At 44.3% G+C, this 21,388-nt stretch overlaps 1 protein-coding gene across 3 annotated transcripts in view; it reads right to left on the bottom strand.

The window, feature by feature from the left end:
- Nucleotides 1-21,388, bottom strand: part of SHC3 (SHC adaptor protein 3) — a 171,658-nt gene that overhangs the window by 57,000 nt on the left and 93,270 nt on the right. For all 3 annotated transcript variants that reach the window (XM_030807514.1, XM_030807546.1, XM_003281557.4), the window contains exons 3-6: nucleotides 13,921-13,984; nucleotides 11,185-11,304; nucleotides 6,932-6,985; nucleotides 1,259-1,310 (exon numbers count right to left, since the gene is read on the bottom strand). In XM_030807514.1, coding sequence (XP_030663374.1) covers nucleotides 1,259-1,310; nucleotides 6,932-6,985; nucleotides 11,185-11,304; nucleotides 13,921-13,984 — 290 coding nt within the window. The remainder of the gene's footprint in view (nucleotides 1-1,258; nucleotides 1,311-6,931; nucleotides 6,986-11,184; nucleotides 11,305-13,920; nucleotides 13,985-21,388) is intronic.

Raw genomic sequence — 21,388 nt, 5'->3', positions numbered from 1 at the left:
GTGGTGCCCTCAAGCACCAAAAATGGTGGAGATCCTTTTCTGCATCACAGGTCTGGCACTTGTCTTCACAGTATCACCGCACGCAAACCTGAGAGAGTCTGGTGAGGCAGCCACGGGACATGTGGAATCGATCCTGATTCCCATGTCACTGGACAGGAACTGTATTGTGGGCAGAAAGTACTCTTGGTTTGCCCCTGAGAAATGAAGTCAATGAGTCAGGGCTAAACTCCTTCAAGATCTGGACCTAAGCCTTATTTCCCAGCCGTGGCGGTACCTTGGAATCACCTGAAAAGCTTTTAGAAAATTTTACAGTCTGGGCCCCATGCTCTGAGGCCTGAGCATTGAGATTTTTTTAAGCTCCCCAGGCAGTGGTGTAGGGGATGGTTCTCCATAAAGCTGCATCATGGATCAGTTCATCTGTTCTGTATGGGCTATCTTAAAAATATGTCCAAGATATAGCATTGGAGGGTAAGGTAGCAAAACAGAATATTAGGATTTCATCTGTATGAAAATGTTAAAAAAGAGAGGGTATGTATATGGATAAACATCATGCAAAGCAAACTAGAAAATCTTAGTTGGTACCTGGGGTAGGGGGGTAGTGGAAGGAAGTGCTGTTTTGTGCTGTTATTAATTCCATTTATTATTTCATCAATGAGTTTTAAATTGCAGCTGTGGTGTGGTGCATCAATAGCTGCCTGGGGCTCCAGGGTAGTGCACCTTGGTCAGTCCCACCCACCCCAGGCATGCTACCATCCAATAGGTTTTGGTTTTATCAATGACTTCCCCCATCCAGCCTGTGCCTGAAGACTTAGAAGCTGAAAGGGGTATAAGCAGACAGCACCTGAGCTCAGACACTGGCCTCTAGGGCTGGCAGGGCAGAGTGAAGTAGCTAGGGGTGGCTTAGTGGGCACTGGGCACACACCAGTAACTGAAGCTGGGCAGGAGGACAGGCAGCAGGTGGTCTTCCAGGAGTAACTGAGGCCACTGTCAGAATATGGGCAGGGGCTGTTTGTGTGTAAATCAATTGTACCAAACCAGCTCTCTAGATACAGGTGTGTGTTTGGTGGTCCGAGAGGTCCAGTACCTCCTAACTCAGCCAGGCGATCTACAACCCTTGCAAACCTCATTCATCCTTAGTAATACAAGATGGCACTGCTCATTTGTTGGGAGGGGGCTGAGATAATGAGGACCAGCTCGTATGGAATGTGAAGCCTGGCTGTACACAAATGAAAGATTATAGGGGTCAAGCACTGCTTACCTCTGCGATTAACAGGGTCCTTAGCCACATATGCAACATAGTCAGTTGTGTCCTGTTAAAGAAAAAAGAGATGTCTATATCACTAATCACAAGTGAGAGACCATACAGTCAGGGACACAGGGCACAAACTAGTGAGCTTAGAAGGACTCAACCACCAAACAGCTAAATAATCAAATGCTGCCTAAGAAACAGCCCGCAGAGGACTCAAGCTATATAATGTGGGTAGCAACCACCGAGAGGTCTCACATTGCAGACTTTGACTCAGCAGGTCTGGGGTAGGGTCTGAGGTCCTGCACTTCTAACCAGCTCCCATGTATACTGAGGCTGCAGTGTCTCAGTATCCCACGGGAGCTGGTTAGAAGTCCACTCACACTTTGAGCAGCAAGGAGAAAAGGCACGTTAGATCACCTGAGAAGCTTTAAAAACACTGATACCTGCGTCCCAACGTGCAGATAATCCCATTTAATTGGTTTGGATGTGAGGCCTGTGCATTAGTTTTTAGATGCTCCCTAGATGACTGTAATGTGAACCACAAGTCAAGAACCACTGCTCTCAGCTTTGTCTATACCAGTGGTTTTCCAATTTGAGCTGGTATCAGAATCCCCTGCAGGGCTTGTTAAAATAGAACGCTGAGCCATACCCCTGAGTTTCCAATTTGGTAGTAGTTCTAGGGTAAGGGCTCAAAATTTGCATTTCTGACAAGTTTCTAGCTGCTGCTGCTCTGGGGGCCACACTTTGAGAACCACTAGGCTAGAAGAAAACCAGAGTGGATGTTCAAAGGCTGACTGCAAATGCTGCCTTCGTGGTGGATGAGATATAATGGTTATTTTCTTCTTGGACATAAGTAATGATCTTAATACTTTAATATGTTTTAAAAATATGAGCTCTATTGAGAAGTCTCATCCTTCTGTATGAAATGTGAGTTTCTTTGCCTGCCTTTTCATATAATCAGTGCATAGGGAAAATGATGACCTCAAAAGTAGACCACGGCAAACACGTGCATTTTACTTTATAAACAAATAAGCAGAGAAACCAATAATTATCTTAACTCTTGAAAACAGAAAAGACTCCTCTGCAAAGCTGATATTTTCAACATTCAAGATTCCATGGGGCAACTGGTAAAAGTCTACCCCATTTTGGCAGACATTTCCCACATGTCATTGCTTTCAAGGGCTTCCAGGTTATTGATACGCTCCCAATGTTGCCAGCACCTAAAAGGCTCTGTCGTGACTTGCTCCACTGTTTTCTCTATGGGCAAAGGAGACATCCCCTTCTCCCTCAACAGTGCCCTACAAAAGCTCTCCAAGGAGAGAGAGATGAGGGAGAGAGTGAGTATGGGGCAGCCATGTCACTGTTGTGGGACATCTGCTGTAGGTTCAGGTGGGTGGTGCTGGGCACTTCTCCACACCCCATCCCGCTGGATCTTACACAGCCCAACAAGACCACACCAGTGTAGAATTCTTCCGGCAGCCTTTGAGACAATGGTGCTGCTTCCCCGGTCATTCTGCAGGGTGTGGCTCAGCTAAGCTGTTTTCTTTTCTGCTCAGGACACTGTTCCCTGGTGTATTCACAGGCTGACTAGGGAAGGGAAGTGAAAGATCGTCCACCTGGTCAAACTGGCTTTTGGTCATTTCCATCAAGGAGGATCCAGTCAGAATCTGAAGTTATCGGCAAAAACAAGGATGACAGCTTGTAATCATAGATACTTCTTGAACTCACAAGACATGAATGTCAGAAGGATCCTTAGAGAGCATCTAAGACAGCACTAGATTTCAAGCTGAAATTCATAGAACCCTAGGATTGGACAGGTGTCTTCTCCAGTGTTTGAGGTGTCACCAGCATTAAAAAAAAATTTTATTTTCATTTCCATGATTATCTTAAAATTAATATAAGAGTAACTGGGATCATTTAGATGACCACTGTGTTATCAAGTTCGGCACACAACTTCAATGCCAGGATTTGCAGCTGGATTTCCAACATTATGATTGCTAGGTTTTCAAAGAATTAGAAAGAAAAGGACACAGGGTGGATTTCTCTGCCAACATAAAGCAAATTGACATTATATTTGTACATGATGTACAACTGAAGTTTTTGCTTGAAGAGAAGAAATTAGTGGAAGAATTGAGTCATCCAGGTGCCCATGGTAATGAAGAGACATTGAACTTAAAAAATTCTGCCCCATGGTGGCCAGGCCAGCATCACATTCAGAATGGAGATTTAGTTTCAGCGAACTTTGTCCATCATAGCAAAGTAATATTACATTGAATGTCATTGGCCTTACAATGTTTACTTGTATTTAACTTTCAAATTTAAGTAGGGGTTAGAGTTAAATAAAAAGTATAAATATAAGAAGTTTATTTTTAATTTATTTTTGCACATATTCAGGTAACAAAATTAGAGTCAGCATTAGTAATGAATACAAGGAATATATATTTTTTTACATTCTTACTCTGACTCAAAGTTGGGGAAGGAGGGAGAATAGAGAGACATAATATGTCTCTGTCTCTCAGATGGTCAATGGCCAAGCTTTTCTGATGCCAATATTGATCCTTTTCTGGTGGAGCAGGCAAATATATTACCAACCAAAACAATATTCTTGTCATCAGGAAGCACACTAAGTTCCAAAGACAGAGCTGCGAAGGGCTGTTCTGCATCTATTCCATACCTGTTCCCACTCCCCAAGACCCCCTATGCCTGGCCATTGTTCTGGCATTCTTGTGGTGGTCTTTTAACACTGCTAATTACAGTAGATTATAATCACAGCATGCCCTTTTTAGAGAGGAATTAATGAAGTTTTCTAGTCTATCTTGTTTGCTATTTCAAAATACCATTTTCCTACTGGGTAAACTAAGGCACTAAGCAATAAGTGACATGTACACTTAGCAGGAGAACAAGGACTAGAACATAGAATTGTCAGCTTTATTAAAAATGTCTACCAATTATAATGTGCTAAATTCATGGTTACAAATCAATTTGGAATGTAATCTCATGCACAATATAAAATGCATTTGGACTGGTTAAAATGGAAAGTAACTAGGCTTCCTGTCCTGTGTTATGACATTTTATAAACCAGAAAAAAGAAATCACAGAAAATATAAAAGGTTGTGGATTACTTTAAGGATTACTAAATATTTCCATTTTTTTTTAAAAAATAAGATGTGATGAGGAAATCCGAAAAAAATGTATAGTCCTATGTGCATACTGAAAATAGAATAGTTTTGACACAAACCAATGTAATTGGCTCCCAACGATCTAGATATGTGTGTCTTCACTCATAATATCAACATTAAGACAGGTTTAAGAAAAGCCCTCGAAGGAAGCTGTTAATGCAGATGTACAAGACATCTGCCTTTTATATGTCAAACTGGGTTATCCTCCAAATTTAAGAAACTATGGGTCCAAACATCACAAGGGGCAAGCAATTAGACAACCACTGCAAATTAGGTAGCAAATAGGTGGACATATACATATAGATAGCATCTGAAGAAATGCACCTTGGGCCAGGTGCAGTGGCTCATGCCTGTAATCCCAGCACTTTGGGAGGCCAAGGCGGGTGGATCACTTAAGCCCAGAGTTTGAGACCAGCCTGGGCAACACAGTGAAACCCTGTCTCTACTAAAAGTACAAAAAGTTAGCCAGGCGTGGTGGCGCGTGCCTGCAGTCCCAGCTACCCATGAGGCTGGGGTGAGAGGATCACTTAAACCCGGGAGGTCAAGGCTGCAGTGAGCTGTGATGGCGCCACTGCATTTCAGCCTGGGTGACAGAGTGAGACCCCACTGGGTGAGTTCAGTTGGGGAAGACTTCCACTTTCTGAATATGCATCTCAATGAGGACTTTCATCTTACAATAAAACGTAAGAAATTATAAGGATTAGAAAGAAAGGAAAGGCATAGCAAGGGAAGGGAAGAAAAAAAAGAAAAGAAAGCCATTGTGGTTGACTTTTGACAAGAAGATCCGAAGTATGACAAAAAGGCCCAAGCCACTTGACCCTATGGAATGGCAGATCTCAGGGCTGAACAGTGCTCTGACCATCCTTTGACAATTAAGCAGAGATATAAGGGCAAAGAACCATCTGTTGAGTGGGCAAATCCCTTCCCCTGCAGAGTGCCCTTGGCTCAAGGGTCTGAGATGGGGTTGCTGAGAAGCAGCGGGGCCCAAGCCTCTCCACAGCAGCTCGTGCTGGCCCAGGCAGGAGTGATGCCCAGCATGGCCATGATGCCTGCCTCTGGCAGCTGCCACAGCAGGGCAGGGAGAAGTACCACTTCCCTGTTGCTGAGATTGGTGGCCCAATTGTACTGTCCTTTGGAAATATCAAGGCTCTGGAGTGTATCCTTGACACTGCTCCTTCAATTTGGCTTCCAGTGTGCCAACAGCAATTTTCTAATCCAGTTTCCAAGGTAGAAGGGGTATGGGAAGAAAAGGTAGAAAAGTCACAGGGAAAAGTCCTTACTTGTGCTAGTAAAACACAGGGTCCTCAACTTTGAAATGAAGAGACCTTGAACCAGTAAACTTTTATGTAATACCTGAAGATTGCCTACTCATAATTTGGCTAAAGAATGCACAACAGCAATAATAACAAAAACACCACCTCTAGGACATTATTTTATATTAAAAGGCTATTGAACACCAAAAAAGTAAAAAAGACATCTTCTTAGGATATAAGATCATTTTTTCAACTGAATAAATTTAGTTCCAGGAAAAACTCACTCTATTATCCTATTTTTAAAACTTTTCTCCAAACTGGTGGAGACTTTACCCAGACGCATAAAAATTAAGATGAGAACTTTCTGGAGGGTGAGCCTTCTTCCCCCTCCCTTCTGGAAAGGGCTGACTTTGCTTTCTTCCCTTTGCCCTCTGTGCCTCGCTCCTTTGTGACCAATTTCCTACCTGGTTTCTTTGCAGGCCCGGGCTGTCCACAGTGAGCAGCCAATTTGTGTGTGGATTCCGCCCTGCCCCAGGAGCAGGAGGTGGTTTTCTGAGTTCAACTTCGTGACAGTACAGTTTAGATGACATGGCCACTCTGAAGCTGAATGCTGACATCCTATTGTAGCATTCCTGCCCAAAGGTGGGTAGCAAATTCCCTTGTTATTCCACCTTCTTCATTAAAGATGTGAAGCAAAAATAGAACATTCTCATTCTGTTCTTGAGTCTCCCTCTTACTCTCTCTCTCTCTCTGCAACTCCCTCCTTGTTGGTAAAGCAAGCTATTAAAGGCTGCAGTATTACACTGGGAGAGAAAAATGCTGATTTTAAATGCTTATGAATAAAGCAGACCAAGTAAATTCACATTCTTCAGGCAGACTTAAAATATTAATATGGAGGTCCAATAAAAAAACAAAAAAGTAGGGCAAGAGCCGAGTGACGGCGTGAGAAGCCCGTGGCAACTTTGGGGCCAGGGGGACTATTTCATCATCTCGTAAGAATGCCAGTGCCTCCAGGATTTTCGACAGCTTTTGGCTAATGAAATGAAAACTAATGGTGGGGTCCTTGTCACAGCTACCCCTAAAAATAAAATGATGGCCTAGAAGATCTTTTATGGAAATCAGGAGGGGGAAATTAGTTGCCGTCACAATTAACTTTTTTTTACAGTGTCTTGCAAGGCATATTTTTGAAGCAGGGGTCCCTTCTCAGAAATTCCCAACAAGAGCAAGAGACCAACCCCAAGGGTACTTACCGGGTCTCCCCCAGAGGCGAAGGAGATGGACCGCATGTGGTGATTCGCTATGATCTGCCAGGCCCAAAACAAGAAACAAGATGTGCTGTTATCGCCCTTTCCACATTTTGGAAAAGCAACTGTCTGTTGGCAGGCATTACAAATTGACAATGTTTTCCTGAAAATTGGTATCTATATAAAAATAATGATTATAAAAGTAATAGCAATAGATCATATTTCACAATCTGATGGCTGCTGTCCAGCTGCTTTGCTAGAATAGTGTCCGTGAAGCCTCGCTGCAGCCTGTGATGTGGGAACTATCGTCATCCCACTTTACAGGTGAGGAGCCAGAACCCAGAGCAGTCAAGTGGCTTGCTCAAATTAAGACAGCTGGTGATTAGCAGAGCTGTGATCTAACACAGGGGGCATATAGAGCACCCTTAACATAAGTGACTCCATCTTAGAAAAAGACTCCATCTTACATTTCAAGAAGCAACATACCAACAGGTACCAGATGTTTGCCTAATTAATAAAGATGGCACCCAACAAGATCAGGACATAAAAAGGCAGACTCTTTTACTATCAGTCCTCACCAGAGGACTCTGGTCATAAAAAGCAGGACTTCACCAGCTTGAAACAGCCTTCTTAACAGACACCGTCTTGCTGTCACTGGTGATGAGCAGCCAGCATCTGCCAACGAAGGCTCTGCCCACATCAAAGACTCTTCCTTGCAGGACATTGTCGTCCATCTGGATCAAGCCAGGACACTCTCTTTGTCCACGTCACTTGCCTCAGACTGGTTTATTAATCCCTACTCCTATCTCTTTTTCTCTTGATGTTAAATGTTACTTGGTTTGATGTGGAATGTTTAATCTGTAACATTTATATACTGATTAAGTATACTCTTATGTATGGTTTGCAATATTGACTGACCTGTGGAGTGGCGTCAGCCTGTGTGCCCACAGCTCTGATACAGAGTGAACTCCATGTAGCTCATGGTTTTTATTATTAAAATAGCATCAATAAAAGTCTGACCTTGTGGAAAGACACAAATGTGCATGGACCTGGTTATGTCTGACCTTGAGCCGCTTAGGACAGGGAGGCCCACCCCGAGGCCAGGGTCTTAACAACCATGCCTCTTCCAGAAGGAACCTGTCTCACCCACACACCAAAACATCTCAACTTATAGATTATGTTTCCAAAAACACACTGGGGTCTCTGATACAGAACCCACAGCTAGAACGGGGGGAAATGTGGCCCATCTTCCATTTTATCCTATTTGTATCATGTGTATATAAATTAGAAAGCCAGCATCCAAGATTCCAACTCGGTGCCATCTAAAGCACTCTTGTAATTTATCAATGTAAAATCCAGAGCAGACAATCCATGTTAATTTTAAAATGGGAAATTTCCATTAGCTTTATAAACTGCAGCGTACAGTGGAAGTTAGTAGACACTGAGTAAATTAGAAGCTGCCCTAAATTTAAAAAGCTACATAAGTCTTCCATGCTAATTTTATCTTTTTAAAGACAATGTAATGACATTGAAGTAAATTTCCAGAGGTGAGAACAGAGCTCATCTCTATCCCAACATAACCAGGTTTAGTTCTGCAGAGTCCCCTCGGGCCCTTGTCCTCAGGCAGGCAGTCAGAATTTATATAGCTATAATCATACGTCCCAGGGATTTGTCCAAACATGCTCCTGTAAAACTTGAAATAAAATATAATTGAATTATAATAGAAAATAAGATAGTTTTAAAAGCCTACTTTGGTTATTGGCACTTACAACACCTCAGGATCTAGAAACCCCTGAGTACATAAGTGAATAGAAAATGCGGCTGGCTACAGAGGTTGCACCCAAGCCCCAGCTGAGTTAAACTAAAAATAGTGGCCTTGCAGCCTCTGGAATCTTCCCTCTGGCGCAAAGGTAGAGGGCTCCTAAGAGAATAATGAGGAAATAGCAATCACCAGGAAATGATAAACTATGGCTCCCAAAGTTTTACATTTTTGCTTATTTAATTTTTGCTTATAAGGCAGGTCTAAAACTGGAGTTTGGAAATTAAATTGGATACTATGATTTGGAAAAAAAAAAGAAAGTCATATTTGGTCGACATGATGCGTGAGACTTATTGTGTGATTGTATGTTATCTCTTTGGGTAAGACAGAAATTGAAAATCAGGGTAAGAAAATTAGAGCTAATTGACCTAAATCACATGTTTTGCCCTGAGGGTGTTGCATCTCATTTCCACTTGGAACTCTGTAGAGGGGAGCGGCTGTTTTCTTGCTGCTGTCTCACTGGACGGAGAAGGGAGTGTCTAGCCAGGCTGTTCTCAATTTGCTACGGTTGGGCCCAAAAGTCAGCTGGAAGGGAGAGTCAGAACCCTGTGTGCTTGCCCCCCACCCAAACTTCACACACTCATCAACCAAACTACCAGTCCCCTGGGTGTCCAAAACCTGCCACTTTGCCCCATCCGCCCAAACCAAGGGCAGGAAAACATGAACTGGACACCTGCTTTGGCTGCCATGTTCCAGGACAGAGAGGGCCAGCCCAGTCTCATCCCACTGCTCTTAGTTTGTTTTCTATTTTACTGAGGTGGGAGAGGAGTTCATCAAATGCGGCTGGCTACAGAGGCTGCACCCAAGCCCCAGCTGAGTTAAACTAAAAATAGTGGCCTTGCAGCCTCTGGAATCTTCCCTCTGGCGCAAAGGTAGAGGGCTCCTAAGAGAATAATGAGATCCTGAGGTGTTGTAAGTGCCAATAACCAAAGTAGGCTTTTAAAACTATCTTATTTTCTATTATAATTCAATTATATTTTATTTCAAGTTTTACAGGAGCATGTTTGGACAAATCCCTGGGACGTATGATTATAGCTATATAAATTCTGACTGCCTGCCTGAGGACAAGGGCCCAAGGGGACTCTGCAGAACTAAACCTGGTTATGTTGGGATAGAGAAGATCCCACAGATTTAAGAAGTCTGAGGACCAAACAAAAGGTCCAGGAGACATAGGAAAGGAACAGCTCCGGGCATGAAGGAGAGTGCAGAGGTGAGCCCAGCCAACAAGCCTTCATGAACAGCTCAGTCTCGGACCATGCCAGAGAAAGACTGAGCCTAGTGAATATTCAGAATCCACAACCTCCAGAGCTAGTGAACGAGTCCCTTAGACAAGTTAAGATAAAAAGACACAAGGAATTATCAGTCCTGTAAGAACAAAAGGAGGCAGTGAGAAGTGGTATCTAGTTATGTCAACACAAAGCCTGGGTTTAGCTTCCCATTTCTGTGCTACATCTAGGATTTATTTCAACATCTTGGGTGGCAGGTGGAGGAATAAATGAAGCTGGAGATGCTGCTCACTAACCTGGGGAATATGGAAGTCAATCAATAGAAATTTGTATAGTAACATAAAGGTCACTGCGGGCACCCCTGGTGACAATGTCAGAATCAGGCAGAGTATTATATAGAGAGGTCCCATTCGAGCTCCAGCTCCTACTGCCAGCTCCAGAAGCTGAGCCAGGGCAGAGCAAGGGAGGAGAGTCCACACTCCACACCCCCCTGGATACTGCTCAAGCATTTCACCTCCTGCGCCTCATTTGACCTTCTGAAGTGCCTTGTTGGTAGCTAAAATAGCTACTCAAACACCTATTTTTCCAGGTAAAGAAATTAATGATGACTAGATCAGAGAAGTCTAAAAGAGAGACACTGTGCAGGAATGCAACCGTCTGCAATAAAATTAGCCTTAATTAACACTGTGGCTGTGGTGTCTCAGTCAGCTCCAAATTCACTCCACGTTGGCTATTCCATAGACAACACCACTTTTTATTACCCCTACAACACTATCTACCACAAGATGCTCCAAAACAATGAGCCACTAAAGGAAAAAAAAAATCACCAATTAGTCCTTGACATGCAGTCCACTTCAAAGGTAATAAAATAAAATATGGCCTGTAAAACCAATTAAATATGGTGTAAAAGAAAAAAATAATGGCAAGGACATTAAGAAGAGACTTTGCACACACACCATTTTTTTTTTTACGTTGCAAGTAAACCAATGATTTCATGCATTATCCTCCAAAGAAATAAAAAGCAGAATTAAAGAGAGCCAATTTCATTTATCATTCTCTTGGTGATCCTTCAAAGTGGCCAAAGTTCATACTCTAGTAAAAATTTGACACAAACATATGCTATGTGAGCTCAGTAAAGCTGCAAGGAAGAAGACTGTGAAACACTCATCACCTGGGGCTGTGGGCAGGGACAGGGGATCTGAGCACCCACGTACCTGTTTGGAGTCCGGAGTTCGCAGGTTCAGACTGGCCGTGGAGATGGTCAGAGAGATGCTCATTCCCGCAAACTGGAGGTTGCTCTTTCCCAAGATGCTGGACAACATTTTGCTCGGAGGCTGTGAAATTAAAGAGTGTTATTTAGCTGTTTTATTTCCATCTCAAAGAATGGGGATGTGGATGCTCGCCATACCCCCAAACTTTCACTAACTCTTCCCCCCTCCTTAGGCATAGGAAAACAAAATGTGAAATGAGTAAGCTGGGAGTAGGGGGATCCAAAGCTAATATGCAAATTTTAGAATGTGCAACATGCAAATTATAAACCATGTAATATGCAAATGCTGAGGTGAGAACTCTTGCAGGCCGGCAGAGGCATCAGTCTTCCAGGCCTTTTCTCTGGCCCTGTTGGGAAGTGTCTCATGGGGAAGTCCTCGTATGTAAACCTGGGGAAATTCCATTGCATTTTGCAGGCTCAGCAACCTGGTATCCTCACACCTACTTCAGAGAAAGAGTCAAACTAACTTACAGGAAGACTAAAGCAGTCCAGCTCTAGGGGATTATAAGAATCCCAGAGAGCTGCAAGGATGTTCACGGCCGAAGGGAACAGACTACAAATTTTTTGGAGCAAACACTCTCCCTAGTCAAGGTTCTCATGGACTGTCCTCTTAGAAACCCATGGGCCTGGAGCCAGCACAGGGATAGATAGACATGGCCTGGCTGTAACTGGTGTACCCATTACCCTGTCAGAAATGTCCTTACAGGGGACTGACAGCTGTGTTTTGGGGCTGGGGACCTTCTTCCTAGGTACCTGGGTGGGCAATGCCCTTTGGTACCAACCCATCCTTTATTTTTGGATTAGAACACTCTCTCTTTTGATATGCTAATTAGTTCCTAACCAGGTGCACACCCTTTTTAATCTCCTGAAGGAGCTATTTAAAAACAGAGATGCTGAGGCCCCACCCATGAGATTCTGGGTGGGGCCAAGAAATGGGCATTACTTCCACCAAGAGAACCATGAGGATGCCCCAGGATGAGCTGGGACCTGGAAGATGAGATTCCCCTTCTCTATTCTCAGTCGCCATCCTAGTTCCTGTAGTGGAGGCTCTGGAGCCTTACTTGGTTCCCCATGGACTGGCCAGAACACAGGCTGGCACATCTGAGTCTTCATTCAGAGTTCTCTTCCAAAACCCAGCTGCCCTGTGGGTGCATGAAAGTCCCCACCTCTGAAGACGGAAACAGGCTTGAGCCTGGGATCAGCAGAGCCACACATGCAGCTGCCCAGATGATCTGGAATCAGGAATGTGCAGCCTCAGGGCAGATTCAAAGGTTCTTTGAAGGATGCTTTCTCCACAATTCAGGTTAGGCATAGAAAAGCCTTGATTGTGGATTTAGCTGGGTATTCACCAGACAACTTAACTGAAGAGGTTTTCACGGTTTCTCCTAATCCAGGCTTTTTTTGTTTTTCCTTCTGGCTCAAATATCTTCAGGATGAAAAGCCCTGGTGCAGTGTTTGAACATGCAGCCTGTGGAGCCCAGCCCTCTGAGCTTGCTCTCAGACAACATCTGCCTGCATTGCGGCCTATCCCCTCCATTCACAGTTGTCATCATCTGTAATACGGGGATATCCAGTGGTATTCTAGTGCTGGCTTGGCCGGACCGATGGGAGCCAATTATTAAATTTTTCAGAATTGTATAATCTGACTATTAATCACAGCTGCTATTAAAAATGAACGTATGTAAACTTACAATTAAATAAATTACCTTTTAAAAAACAGACAATAGGGCCGGGCATGGTGGCTCACACCTGTAATCCCAACACTTTGGGAGGCCGAGGCAGGTGGATCACGAGGTAAAGAGATTGAGACCGTCCTGGCCAATACAGTGAAACCCCATCTCTACTAAAAATACAACAATTAGCTGGGCAGGGTGGCGCGCACCTGTAATCCCAGCTACTCAGGAGGCTGAGCCAGGAGAATCGCTTGAACCCAGGAGGCAGAGATTTCAGTGAGCCGAGATCATGCCACTGCACTCCAGCCTGGGGGATGGAGCGAGACTCTGTCTCAAAAAACAAAAAACAAAAAAACAAAAAAAAACAACAAAACAGACAATAAATGCTCAACACACATCACTTCCTAATTCTTTTGCTGCATTAACTACTAACTGCTTTTCAAGTTATTTATGCCCACAGTACCTGTATGGCAGAAACATTATACAACCATGAGCTACTACATATCTCTTCCCGACCCTGTTTTCAAGGGATATAATTTTGAGAAATTGAAATCGGCCACAGTAGAAGTATTGACATCACAGAAATCAGAAAATGCTACAAACTCTCTTTTTCATTCCCCTGCCCAACCTGGAGAGCTGGTTGTTAAATATTTACCAGCACACCACTGGGGAGATCTACCTCAATTGTTGTAACTAAGTAAATTGATGTATTGAAAGTGCTTAAAGGAAAGCCTGACCCTGTTTTAAGTGTCTGTTGTTATCATTGCCTTCAGAGTTTAAGCCACAGTGAGTGAGTAACCAGGGTGTCTACTTCTGAGACAGGGACAGCTAACCGTCCTCAACTATGTGAGAAAGAAAGCAATCTAAGCCATTTCTGCTTTTAGAAGTAGCAAGCGCCGGGCCACAGAAAGAGGACAATGAATAATTCTGTGTGACTGAAGATACTGAGTGGTGAAAAAGAGGAAGTAAAGGAGACACAGTTAGACACAGAGCATTGAGGACAGTACCTTTCTCTTCTTGAAGGCTCCCTTGGCACCAGGCACAGCTTCACAGACACGGCTGATGGCTTCCCTTAGGACAGGAAGAAAAAGCAATTTTATTATGCATCAGTGGGGATTATGGAACCCAGAGATGCTACACTTGCACATCCAAAGAAAATAACTGCCTGTTTATTTCAGTATAGAAAACAGACCTGCCAATTTGGGAATCATCCAATTCTTCTTCTAAAACACAAAACTAAACAAAATGCAAACAGGTCATCGTAAAACCTCTCCTGGCAATATTCTAGTTCTCTTTGTTGTGGTGGCTGGATACTAACAGTGTTATCTGTGTCAAAGCTACACTTTTTTTTTTTTTTTACATTTTGCTAAGATTCTATTTTTGTAAGTCAGCACCCTAAAATATACTCTTCCCGACACTGTGATGCTATCTATCTCCGTAGCTTTGGTCAGGACATCAGGCCCAAACCTAATCAACCACCTTGATTAATCAAGATCCTTCTTAAGTGAGTTAGAATGTAATTAAAAGAAACGTGGTCATCTGAGTTTTATTCCCAGTTTCTGCGGTTAGTGAATCTTACAAAATCAAGAGGGGTTGGAAGGAGAAGAGGAACTGCAGGGTGTATAAAGGAGCCGGCAGTGAGGTTATGTGCAGGGCAGTTCCATGGAACAGCACTGGTGAGGCTGCTGGGACGTGCAGGCATGGTCCTGGTGGAGGAGGCAGAGTGTCGTGGTGCTGAGCGGCCAGGGGGCAAGAGTCCAACACACGGTTCTGCATGGGGCAGGAGGACCCCAGAGGGTGAGGAAGCAAGACAGGATGGTCCCAGCTGAGGGCTAGGGTGGCAGGAAGGGGATGCTGGAGAGGAAACACAGCTCAACCTCATGACCCAGCCTAAGTGAGAAATGCCTGGGAGGTGGGCAAAGGTGGCTCCAAGTCAGGGGTCCAGAAAGGAGCTGGTGACCCTTCCCACTCACACATGGAGGAGAAAATACTAGTGCATAGAAAAAAATCAACAGGGACTTGGAGACACGGTGAATAAGAGAAGATAATAGGTCCTCAGAAACATTCTATAAACTTTCTAAGCTCAATACTTCTTCAAATTAATTTCTACCGTGTGGGCGAAAAATAATCACCATAACAACACAGTGCTTTTAAGAGAAATATGTCCATATCAGTTAGGTGACAGACTATTAGGACAAGCTTCCCATTTGCCACTCAATTCATTGTAGAGAGCAGGGAAGGAAACATTTTCCTAAAAGCTCAGATGCCAGGAAAACCGTAGGCAATGAATCATCATGACATGGAAAAAGTGAAGCAAGAAACAAATGTTTTTGATGTTTATGCTTACTCCTATTCACTTTATAATAATATTCTAACTGTGGTTCTATCAAAGTGACCAATCACGTATCATCTAAAGTACTTTCTAAAAGCTAACTTCGTATTAAAGAAGGTCAAATTGTCTCTTTACAGAACTATATAAACCCATTATCTATATTTTATCTGTTTAATTTTTAGAAAACCAGTACAGTGAATCTCTGCATTGTATTTCTTATATTAAGTGACATACTTAGTTGAGCAAGGCAGCTAAACCTCTGATGGTTCCAGCAGGGTAGAAAGATACTATATGGAGAAGTGTCTCCCTTTAATCACTCCATAAATATTCCTAATAAGCACCGTATTTATTTTACCATCCACCAACATGAAGTCTAAAAGAAAAAAAATCAGACTCCAAGGACAGTTATCCAAAAAGACACATAGTATCAAATGTCTCATCTAGTCAGGTCCTGGAGCTTGCAACAGGACTCTGCTGCTTCTGTGCTACTTCTGGGGAAGGCAGGTAGAAACTACACATCACCAGTTAGAAGGAAATACAAAGCTCTGAAAATAGTTAACATTTCTTTCCAATACCTTTTCACACAGAACGGAATGCACGGGTCTCAGGGCACATTCGCAGATAGAAGAAGTTCCAAAAATTTCTCAGAGCTCGTGTACTCAGGGAAAATCCTAAGGATCCCACTTGTGAGCCTTTAGAATCCCCAAAGGAGTTTTCAAATGAAACTGCTTTTTAGAAAAATGTTCTCTTTTCATCATTGGCATAAATTCCTTCCTAATGCTCATATGATAACACGTGTGTTTGAATTCTCATTTCAACCATGCTGATGGTATCTATTTCTGTTTGAAATAGAAATGCAGCATAGCTATTAATAACTGCAATATTTAGATGCCTGGAATGAGTTACTTTAACTCCAAAATCTAATTTTAAATGTAACTATTCTCAATTCCCCTTCTTGCTGTTTAAGTGCAGTACATTTTGGTAAGCAGTACTGTTTCAATTTGTTCGTTTAGCAATCATTATTTAGCTTTATGTAATTCCACTTAATCCCCATTTGAGTCTCAGGTACCAATTTTGCCCTGTTTTTAATCATAGGTATTGCTTCTTAACATTCTGTTCAGTATGACCCTGTTTCTGTGAGCCAAATCATGACCTCAGAACTTGGCTAATTTGAAAATGGAACATTTGGCAACCTCCGTGGTCATCTGAAAGTCTCGGAAGCCAGCCCAACTGCCAGATGTGAACCCTCATTGTCCTCATGAATTCACCATCTTCCCATCAGAACTGGACTCTTTGAAATCATGTAGTAGCATCTTTCTCCCTCCTCATCCATCTCACTACATCCCATCCCAAGGCCCCACAAGGAATGGTCTATGTGACTGGCATGGATCAATGCACATCAGTAGAGAAAGAGATAACCAAGAAGCAGCATTTGAGTGAGTGGGCAGCTACCCAGGAAAAAATTATGTTGGGCTCCTATCTCTTGCCTTATATGAAAACAAATTACAGATAGGTCACAAATTGAATTCATTTGTAATGAAATGAAGAAAGTAGTAAAAGAAAACTGGAAAGAATATATATATATATATTTTTTTTTTTTTTTTTTTTTTTTTTTTTTGAGAAGGAGTCTTGCTCTTTCGCCCAGGCTGGACTGCAGTGGTGCTATCTCTGCTCACTGCAAGCTCCGCCTCCTGGGTTCACACCATTCTCCTGCCTCAGCCTCCCGAGTAGCTGGGACTACAGGCGCCCACCACAGCGCCCGGCTAATTTTTTGTATTTTTAGTAGAGACGGGGTTTCACCATACTAGCCAGGATGGTCTCAATCTCCTGATCTTGTGATCCGCCCACCTCGGCCTCCCAAAGTGCTGGGATTACAGGCATGAGCCACCACGCCCGGCCGGGAAGAATATTTTTAAATTATCTTTTAGTGGAAGGATGTTACAAAATCCAGAAGCCATAAAAGAAAAATATCGACACACTCAATAGCATAAAAAATTTATGGACAAGAAAATATGTAACATTTCACAGTCAACAAAGTAATTGTCTTAATAAAAGTCAGCAAGGAAACTATCAAAAGCCCAATAGAGGGCGGAGCAAAGGATAAGGATAAAGAGTTCTCAGGAAAGGCAATACACATGGTGCGGAAAAACACAAACACATACTCAACTTTAATCGCAACCAGAATGCAGATTAAAGCCTATACTGAAATTCTATTTTCATAGCCAAAGATTGAAGCTTTACAGTCCTTTGCAGAGAGGCAGGCACCCTTCTCAGTGCTCCATAATACCCTCCCACCCCCACACCCTGTGTGAGTTTCTTGCCTCCTCTGAGAACCCTGAGACTCTAAAGTTCCAGCCTCTAAACCTTCCCTTGCTCGTCCCCTCTTCTGGCCACCGTGTGACCAGAACCCTGAGTGAGTGTGTGCTGGTACAATAAGAATATCCCACTCCCCTAGTCCTTTCTAATTCAATGCACTCAGTTGGCCCTGCTCCTCCCTGGGCTGGGTGGAGCTTTGAATCTAATCCACTCACCTCCACACAAGAAAAAGTCTTCCATCACTTAAGCGTAACCCTATTTATCTATTTTTAGTAATAAACATGTCCAGGCCCAGCAGAACAGTAAAAACCCTGACCTTCATTTAAACCTCTCCTCCTCCCTCCCTAAGGCCTGCCTAGGGAACCTCCAGGTGGCCACAGAAGAAAGTGCCTCCTAACCTTCCAGCTGCGGCTCCTGACCCCTTGGTCAGGATAACTGCAGGGGTGATGCAGGATGACTGCAGGGGTATCCACCCCTTGCAGGGATGACTGCAGGGGTGGATACAGAGAGGTCAGGGGTGGAGAAGTGACACTGACAGCCCCAATGCTGAGCCCTCTGGCCAGGCTCGTAGTACCTTGCAGGGAAACAGGCGACCCCCTTGGTGCTCCTGGATGTCCTCCCGCCCCCATGCCCTGTGTAAGTTATTTGTCTCCTCTGAGACTCTTGAGACTAAATCTCCAGCCTCTAAGCCATGGAGAGCACCTCCTCTCCAGGGCTCCATCCAACCCCCCTCCTCTCAGGGACACTTTCCTTTTTTATTTGAAGACTCCTCCCCAGGAGCAGGAAGGTGCCCATGGGTGAAACGGATAGTGTCTGTTCTTCACCCCACACACCCACTCCCTCCCAGCATCCACATCAGTGGGAAGCTCCAGCTTCTTGCTGGTGACATGGTTCCTCTCCCTGGAACCAGCCCGTCTGCCGGGCTATAGCAGGAGGGCAGTTTCTCCTCAAACACAGCCACTCCTGCTGCATGCTTCCCTGTGTGAGTTGGACATTGGTCCATGGGGCCACCTAGGCCCTGGTGACACGTGTCAAAGTCTTGGTCATCTCCTAAGCCCCTCATTGACTCTGAAGCTAGAGGGAACCATCGCCCCTCCTCCATGGGAGGACTCACAGGGCACTAAGGACTTGCTCTTATTCTCCTTATAACTTTAGGGTGACGGTTGGGCAAAGTGCAGCAAAATAGATTCTCACCCCCCTTCCCAAGCCCTTTGTAGGAGGGCCAGCCCTCCCTTGAACTGTTGGAGTCCTCCTATGCCCCATGGATTCCAGGCAAACTTAACCAGAGTCCCATTTTAACCTGCGGTTGCCTCCTGCCCTCCTGTCTGAAGGGGCCTCATAGTCTCTGGACTCTGAATGCTTCAGCGGCAGGTGGCTCACCCACCTTCCCCACTGTCCCACTCATCTCCGAGTACCAGAATTTTATAGATAGATACCACACCCAATTGCTAGCCCCACTTCAGTGTCTTAAAATCATCACAAACTCGATGTTTTCAAACCCAGCCTTAAATTTCCCCACCAAAAATATTTCTCTCCAGCCTTCCCAGGGCAGAAAACAGCACCGTGGTCCACCCAGCAGCTCTCACCCCACACAAGGTAGCAGTCCTGGGTCTCTCCCTTACCAGCCACCCACCAAACCCATCACCGCCCTGCCTCCATGGGGAAGGTAAGCCAGGCTGCGCTCCCCAGAAGCCTTCAGAGTAGTGGAGGAGACAGGATAACACATGTACTATGAAGGACTGGAGTGTGCAATTCTACCTTTCAGAGGAGCAAGAGGTCAGTTACCTGGTCAGCAAAGAAGCCTCAATGCCAAAGAAGCAGGTGCTGAAAGAGGCAGTGGAGGAAGATCCTATAAAAATACAAACCGGAGCCCAGACCAGGAAGGAGCACAGCAGGACTGTGGACGTGCAGGAGCGCCAGCTGGCTGGGGCCAGGTGTACAGAATCCTGAGATACAGGCAGAACCATGGAGGTTTCTGATTCAGGTCTTAGAGGCATTTCAGGACATGCCAAGGAGCAGGAAGCAACCAATGCCTTTTTAGTAGACCCTGATGTGATAGAAATAGCGGTGGTGTGTAGACAGGCAGAAAGGGCTGAGAAGCTGCAGGCAGGGAGATGAGCTGGGAAGTTACTGATGTTGTGATGGCCAGACTTGGATGGTGAGAGTGAAAACGAAAAGAAGACCATTTGGAGAAGAAGCCCACAGCCCTGCTTCATGACAGAGACTGATGCTGAGGGCGGGCCCACAGATGACTCACTCTTTCATCTTGGGGACGGCCTCTCTCTTTTTCCCATGGGTCATCTTCTCCATCCTGAAGCTGTTGACGCCAGGTGGGCCATGTCTGAGAGCTGGATTTGCAGTAGGGACAGAGCTGGGAGGCTGCCGGCTAGGCTGAGGGCACGTAGGAGCCCAGGCACCAGGAGTGAGAGTTGAAGGGCAGAGGGACACAGAACCAATGGCTTCTTCCCAGTTTCATCCACAGCCAAGCAGATTAGTTTCCCAGCTCCTGCATACTAAGCGTCCAGCCATAACCAAACCATTCGGAGAAACTAAGAGTCAGAAATCATAGGCATCAAAAATACCATAAGCTTGATTTTTTAAAGTCATTTGACAAAGATGTGTTGAAATCACTTCAATCTTGTATGTTGCAGCCATAATGAAAGAGCCATGGATTTCAGAATCTGCACACCACTGGAGAAATTGACCTCCTTTACACCTTAGCAATTCACCTGTACCATTATAATCCCAGCATTCTCCTGAGACCTCGTCCTGTGCCTCAGCCTTTGGTTTACTCCAGAAAGGTATTTAAATATACACACAGGTGTAAAAGAATACTGGTTGGCAATTATTAAACAGATGCCAAAAAAGTATCTTATATATACACATAAAAGCCCAAATAATGAAACTAGAAAAGAGGTTCCTAAACCATGCTGAAAGAGATCTCACAAAGTGAAAGATAAGCTCTTGGGATTACTAAGAATGTATTGACCAAAAAAGTAAAGCCCAACAGAGACAAAATTGAGGCTAATTTTCCTTCCATGGTTTAAGTAACTAATTAATAAAGTTCACTTGAGGTCACAGGTCATGTCACAGGCATCTTCAATGGACAGATCAGAGACTTGCTTTATTCTTACAAACACTTTCATTGAGTTATTTTTTCTCCTTTAGAATTCTAACAGTTGGGTTAGAATAAGTCTTCTGCTCTCAAATTGACTGCTTCCTGATGCTGATATGGCAATCGAGGGGAGAAATCCACACTCCTCAGTTTTCCCACAATTTCATAAATGAGCCAAGTTCTCAGGCAATGAGGAAGAAGCCTCCAATCTGTGCTGCACCCTGAGGGAGATGGTGCCATGTCCCTCAGGTGAGCCATCGAGAAGCTGGACCACCAAGGCGCTGGACCCGTGAGGGGCTGGACTGGGTTGGACGGGGCTGCCCAATACAGTGTGGAATCCGGAGATCCATGGAACCCTGCGCACATCTGTCTTCACTGCCGGTTTTTAGGAATTACTTATCTTTTGGGAAAGATGCATTTTGTGAGATCAAATACCACAGGCTTTAAAGATCTCAGTTCCACTGAAATCTGCTTCCTTAGTCGTAAAGCATGAATACAGGTGAAGTGAGCAATCTTGGCCCCAAAGCTTCTGCCCTTTGGAAACACACACAAAAGAAAAGGGGACCACCGTGGGGCCTGACACCAGGCTGGGACTTGTTCTAAGTGCTCTGAAGGCATTCTGCGTGTGTCCCATGAAGCTCAGGGCAAGTCTCCATCACAGCGTCTCCCTTTTGCACCAGTCTTGACTGAACCATGTAAACCTGGGCTGAAT

Source organism: Nomascus leucogenys, chromosome 1a (assembly GCF_006542625.1).
Source record: "Nomascus leucogenys isolate Asia chromosome 1a, Asia_NLE_v1, whole genome shotgun sequence".
Classification (NCBI taxonomy): domain Eukaryota; kingdom Metazoa; phylum Chordata; class Mammalia; order Primates; family Hylobatidae; genus Nomascus; species Nomascus leucogenys.
Note: the sequence above shows the minus strand (reverse complement) of the source record. Positions and strands in the feature narration are given on the sequence as shown.